Consider the following 6,978-nt stretch of genomic DNA (forward strand, 5'->3'; position numbering starts at 1 on the left):
GAATGCATATCTTATCTTTTTCAGGGAGAGCAGGCCTTATGCTTATTTTCTGTGAGATTATCTTTTGTGAAAAAGCCACTGTCAGTGTTTTTGACATTAAGAATAAAATAAAATACATATTTTGTATTACAACCATTAAATCTGTGTTGAACATTCAAACCTTAATACCATTTCATAAGAGACTGATGGATACTTCCAATGACCGGAAATTCTGGAGAAACATTTAGTAATCTAAGTCCACTGTAGATTTAGGCGACTAAAATCTGCTAATATTTGGTCTACTAAAACTAGACTAAGACTAAAAGACTGTTCCTGTTCTCTCGGTCTGATCCCTCCGCTCACAGTTGGCGACCTCTGCCTGGATTTGGTTTTCCATTTCCTTAAGAAGTGTCAACCCGAATCTCTCTGGGCTCGGTGACCCGCTATGTATATTTGATGTTTTTTCAATACATTACCAGTTTATTCAATAAAGACAGTTAAGAGTCATGCTTCGGAGTACTTTACAACAGTTACCAACAAGACATAAATAGCAGATTCATAAACATTTTTAGCAAGGGGCCACAGAAACATTTGTGTTTGGTTATGTGGGAACCACTGGGTCACAGGTTTATGATGTCATTACCTGGAGTAGTTTCAAACTGCATTGTTTTTGCTGTCTTTGTTAAACTGTAGTTTTATGGAGGAAACAGCCTGCAAGGTTTATCACATTAAAAACACCACACAGACATATAAACAACATTGAAACTGATTTGCACCACAGGGGGTCTTATAACACCCTCTCTCTCTCTCTCAACACGTATTGTTTCGTGAAAACTAGTATATTGCTATAAGCTCTTATTGTATTATTGTCTCCTATTGACAAAGTGCTTTATTGTTCCTTTATCTTGTAAATTGCTTTGGACAAAAGCGTCTGCTAATGATATGCCTAAATGTAAATTTTAATCTAGTTTAATCTACAAACGTTTAATCTACAAATTTAATCTACAGTACATAAATGCACCATATTTTATAATAAAATGACTGCTGCAGGCTCTTTATTTTTGTTTGCAAAAATCAGAAAGGTCTCTTAAAAGAATTTCCTAGTTGTGCTACACAGTAAAGTCCCAGTGAACGCCTTGTAATGTAACCTCTTCCGCAGCTAACCTAACCGCTTCCTCAGCTCTCATAGTGAAGGGGCGGGACTCTTACGATTCTAAAGCAGATTTGATTGGACAGGAACTTTGATCGGAGGCTGAAGTGTAGTGTGAGGTTTGAACGCTTTTATCTTCTAAATGTGAATTTTGTCAGCGCTTGGGGGCATATCAGTTTAGACGTCCTTAGCCGCACTTATTTTTAATAAAACGAAAAAAACGTTCATTTTGATTTCACAGGGGCTTTAATACTAGACCGTCTAATTTCAGTTCACTTCAGAGGCTTTGAGAGCGAGTCCTCGCCTTTGAATTGGGACCGCTCGTATGTCGCTTCCAGATGAATACAGGACTAGCAACTTAATCAAACAAAAACATAAACTAGAGACATCATAAAGGCAAAAGTGTTGTTGCCATATGGCTTCGTCCTTACGTTTACACAAAGCTGAGCAACAGGAATGACATAAAACAATGCACACAGGTTATGGTTAACCACTGAAACTGTATTTGGTTTCAAAAAGAAAACAGAAGGCAACAGAACAGATTCAGCATAAAAATCACAGTGCCAAGATCAGGCTGAATGTGTATAATCTGAACCGCTCATTGCTAGATTCTAACGCACAAATAACAGATACATAACAACGATTTACCAATGTGATATAAGAACCTATCCACCGATTCATGTTCAAAAACCACAGATTGCCAATGAAGATCACAATGAAACCGAGGAGTGCTAACGCACTGTTCCTGATGTGTTATACCTGAGAGTTGCAAGTGAGGAAACACCAGAACCTGCACATAATTCTCTTTATGAATGCCAGTCAGGGGAAGACTGTGGGTACATGTATCTCCACCCTGATATACCCATACATGGGGCTTAGAACGCCTAGTTTAACTATGCATAACTTCATCTGCATATTATTTACATTAGCGTGACTGTACGAGACATGTGGAAGATAAGAGCCAATGGACCGCTCCACCACCGGATCGTGTAGTGTCCACAATAACAACATCAGTGCACATCAATGGTCATTGTTCTCACTAGAATTGATTTATATGCATTAAATGTGTTTTAGAACGAGTATAACTATAACAAATAACTCAGATAAAGTCAAGGATGATGGGCTCATGCTTCGTCTCCCTCAGAAATCGGAGCAGATCATCTGGTTTCAGGCCCATGGTTGCGCTGTTGGTCATGGGGTGGAAATATATCCTCTCGTGACCTCCGCTTGTCAGATCGCTGTCCAGCACCATCTTCACACTCTGCTCTTCATCACAGAAGAGAGAGAGAGCTGTTGCACATCCTTGGCCGACCTTCAGCTTGTCCAGCATCAGAGACTCTTCAGCGAGCCGCAGGTTCCCAGCACCGAGCCCCAGACGTTTGGCCACGTCGCTGAGGTTCAGCTGCCGGTCGTGACGGACCGAAAGCAGCCACAGACCCTTCTTCTTCTTGTCCTTCAGGAAGAGATTCTTTGTGACCATTCCATTCAGATGAGCTACATGAGGCATCATCTCATCCACTGTAAACACCTTCAACAGACAGCACAAGAAACATTCAGTGCGTAAATCTGTGCCAGTTTGTATTAGTGGAGAGACTTGAAGAGCGGTGAGCTTTAAGAAATGCATGTCCTGAGAAGTCACATCATTTAAAGTCCAAAACGCTGCTACATACAATACGAAAGTCATTCCCGCGGCTCATAAAGCAAATTGATCGTCTCTTTTTTTTGTATGTTGCACAGATCAATTGATTCCCTTTATAAAAGTCAGTTCAATGTCACAAGGGGCAGGGTTAATTCTAAACTCTGATCTTTAAAAGAGTGACACGTTCATTCTAAACTCTGATCTTTAAAAGAGTGACACGTTCATTCTAAACTCTGATCTTTAAAAGAGTGACACGTTCATTCTAAACTCTGATCTTTAAAAGAGTGACACGTTCATTCTAAACTCTGATCTTTAAAAGAGTGACACGTTCATTCTAAACTCTGATCTTTAAAAGAGTGACACGTTCATTCTAACTCTGATCTTTAAAAGAGTGACACGTTCATTCTAACTCTGATCTTTAAAAGAGTGACACGTTCATTCTAAACTCTGATCTTTAAAATCGTTCATTCTAAACTCTGATCTTTAAAAGGGTGACACGTTCATTCTAAACTCTGATCTTTAAAACGTTCATTCTAAACTCTGATCTTTAAAACGTTCATTCTAAACTCTGATCTTTAAAACGTTCATTCTAAACTCTGATCTTTAAAAGAGTGAAACATTCATTCTAAACTCTGATCTTTAAAACGTTCATTCTAAACTCTGATCTTTAAAAGAGTGAAACATTCATTCTAAACTCTGATATTTAAAAGAGTGACACGTTCATTCTAAACTCTGATCTTTAAAAGAGTGACACGTTCATTCTAAACTCTGTTCTTTAAAAGAGTGACACGTTCATTCTAAACTCTGATCTTTAAAAGAGTGACACGTTCATTCTAAACTCTGATCTTTAAAAGAGTGAAACATTCATTCTAAACTCTGATATTTAAAAGAGTGACACGTTCATTCTAAACTCTGATCTTTAAAAGAGTGAAACATTCATTCTAAACTCTGATCTTTAAAAGAGTGAAACGTTCATTCTAAACTCTGATCTTTAAAACGTTCATTCTAACTCTGTTCTTTAAAAGAGTGACACGTTCATTCTAAACTCTGTTCTTTAAAAGAGTGACACGTTCATTCTAACTCTGTTATTTAAAAGAGTGACACGTTCATTCTAACTCTGATCTTTAAAAGAGTGACACGTTCATTCTAACTCTGTTATTTAAAAGAGTGACACGTTCATTCTAAACTCTGATCTTTAAAAGAGTGACACGTTCATTCTAAACTCTGTTATTTAAAAGAGTGACACGTTCATTCTAAACTCTGATCTTTAAAAGAGTGAAACATTCATTCTAAACTCTGATATTTAAAAGAGTGACACGTTCATTCTAAACTCTGATCTTTAAAACGTTCATTCTAACTCTGTTCTTTAAAAGAGTGACACGTTCATTCTAAACTCTGTTCTTTAAAAGAGTGACACGTTCATTCTAAACTCTGATCTTTAAAAGAGTGACACGTTCATTCTAAACTCTGTTATTTAAAAGAGTGACACGTTCATTCTAAACTCTGATCTTTAAAAGAGTGACACGTTCATTCTAAACTCTGATCTTTAAAAGAGTGACACGTTCATTCTAAACTCTGTTCTTTAAAAGAGTGACACGTTCATTCTAACTCTGATCTTTAAAAGAGTGACACGTTCATTCTAACTCTGTTATTTAAAAGAGTGACACGTTCATTCTAAACTCTGATCTTTAAAAGAGTGACACGTTCATTCTAACTCTGTTATTTAAAAGAGTGACACGTTCATTCTAACTCTGTTCTTTAAAAGAGTGACACGTTCATTCTAAACTCTGATCTTTAAAAGAGTGAAACATTCATTCTAACGTTCTGACGTTCATTTCATTTATTTTATATAACAATGAAGTCATGTAATGTGCGGCGATGTCTGAGATATTTCACTGAAGTGTTTGAAGTGATTTATTAGTCTCACCTGTGGATGTTCGACACAGATCGTGTCAATGTTGAGACGCTCGAGCTGCTCTTCTAAACGTTTCCTCAGCTCGTCTGACGCCATCATGGAACATACACCACACGCGCATGCACACGTGCGCTAGCTGCGATTGGTCCAGCCTGACATCGAGCGATTGTGATTGGCTGGCTTTCATCAGCGTCGCGGAAGGAAGTGTATATCAGAGCCTGTAACGAGAGAGGCTTCTTGTTATATTGTTTCTTTTTACAGTCTATATTTATGGAGCGATTTTAGTCTCATTAATTATTCATGCGTAAAACAAGATACACACATGCGTAAACAGTTTCGCATGCATAAAACCTAATTTACGTGCACATGGTATATATTTACATTTACGAAAAGCAATTCACGTGCGTAAAACAAAACTATTTTCTCATAAAGTACGTTTCGCAAACATACAACTGCGCACAAAACTTTCGAAAAGTTAAAATGTACACGTTTGTCTTGTTATGCGAATGTACAAATCGTCACACACGTGTGAATCGCCTTGGACGTGTGTGTGTGTGTTTTGAGACTCTCCTGGCAACGCACTTGGGTTGTCGTACTCTTTAGCCAATCAGATTCAAGCTTACCATTCAACCAATCACAACCCACTGAGGGTGCAGGACTCGAGGAAAACGGCTCTGCGCAACTTTAGTGCAGTTTGGCTCAAATACAATGGAAATGGCGCATCACCCTCACCGCACGTTAATCACATTACGATCTGTTCCAAGCTTGCGCAGCTTCGTGGGTACAATTTATTATATTTTTTACTTTTAAATAAAATACATTACTCAATTTACTTCGCTGATGTCCACCTGGTCTCATTTCACTATATGTTCTGTCAAGTCAGTTTGAAATACTCTAATGTTTCCCCTGACTTTGTAGTTCTTTCTTCATGTAAATGAATATAGTCTAGTTAGACATACGTGTTATGTTCCTTATTCGCTTCTGTAAACGCCATTGAAGGGATTATTTTACTAATTCAGATTAAATGGATAGATATATTAGCCTATATAGACACATACTAATAAATTACTACATTTAAAGTTAACTAGTATTATCAGATTTTAATAAAAACGACACAAAGCATCTTTGACAATACTACTGACCTCAGATAGAAACACGGTAAGGTAAATAGACATGATACAGCAATGAATCGCAAAATGGGAGGAAACTGAAGATTTGCAGTCGATAAAAACACTTTATTCCACATGTAACCAAAATCATGTTCATGTAACAACTCTATTATTTTGGATTGGCAACCACATAAACTGTCAAGTAGTGAACTATACTACTCTAAGAATTAAACTGGTTGAGGTGGCCAAGTATGAACCAGATTCCGGTCAAAGAATCAAGAGTGAAGGAAGACATTGCGGCTTTGTTTGGCAATCCTATTTATTCCTGTTGCCGCTATGATTGAACATGTGGGTTTGTTCTACAAAGGAACAAGAGAAATAATAACAATTACAAATTATCAATAACCATCGCTAACATTGTTAGCAAAGCCAACAGCGCTTATAATGCAAATATGCACAGTACAAATGTATAACCTACATCTCCACCTGAACCCTAATACAATGAACACCACATATAATAATATTTAGGGTAATATATTATCACAAGTAGTAATGTGCAAACCCGTTTGTAGCAGCTACATGTAGCGTTAGCTTAGAAACATCGCGGCAATCACGTCCGCAAATAACCGCTAAAGCGGAACAATACAAACAATGTAAACATTCGAAACAGCAATAGCTTACATAATACTGATTTCAACATTGTGCAAATAAATGAACACATTACGGAAAAGGAGCAGCAACATGAACAAAGGATGAAACCTTTACTGATAGGTTACACTAATACTGGTCCGTCTGGGAAACACTAAAAACACTTTAGTTCCTAAGGCAGGCTTTCTGACATAAACACATATCGTAATGGTAACGTAAGCAACGTTTAAAAACATAAAAACAGACTCGCCGTGAACGGTTAAACTATGTAACGTTAGCTTACAAAACAAAATATGTGCCGCCTGCACCAAAGCTGCGCAGAGCCGTTTTCCTCGAGTCCTGCACCCTCAGTGGGTTGTGATTGGTTGAATGGTAAGCTTGAATCTGATTGGCTAAAGAGTACGACAACCCAAGTGCGTTGCCAGGAGAGTCTCAAAACACACACACACACGTCCAAGGCGATTCACACGTGTGTGACGATTTGTACATTCGCATAACAATACAAACGTGTACATTTTAACTTTTCGAAAGTTTTGTG

The 6,978-nt window shown here is 37.7% G+C and overlaps 1 protein-coding gene across 1 annotated transcript; it reads right to left on the minus strand.

The window, feature by feature from the left end:
- Nucleotides 1-444: 444 nt before the first annotated feature.
- prorsd1 (prolyl-tRNA synthetase domain containing 1) lies at nt 445-5,239 on the minus strand. The gene is made up of 2 exons (XM_079473891.1): nt 4,696-5,239; nt 445-2,657 (listed from the first exon to the last, which is right to left on the minus strand). Exons 1-2 carry the CDS (start codon nt 4,780-4,782, stop codon nt 2,229-2,231), a joined length of 516 nt encoding a protein of 171 aa, XP_079330017.1. The 5' UTR covers nt 4,783-5,239; the 3' UTR covers nt 445-2,228.
- Nucleotides 5,240-6,978: the final 1,739 nt, after the last annotated feature.

The sequence above is a fragment of the Barbatula barbatula genome (assembly GCF_947034865.1).
Source record: "Barbatula barbatula genome assembly, chromosome: 14".
Lineage (NCBI taxonomy): Eukaryota > Metazoa > Chordata > Actinopteri > Cypriniformes > Nemacheilidae > Barbatula > Barbatula barbatula.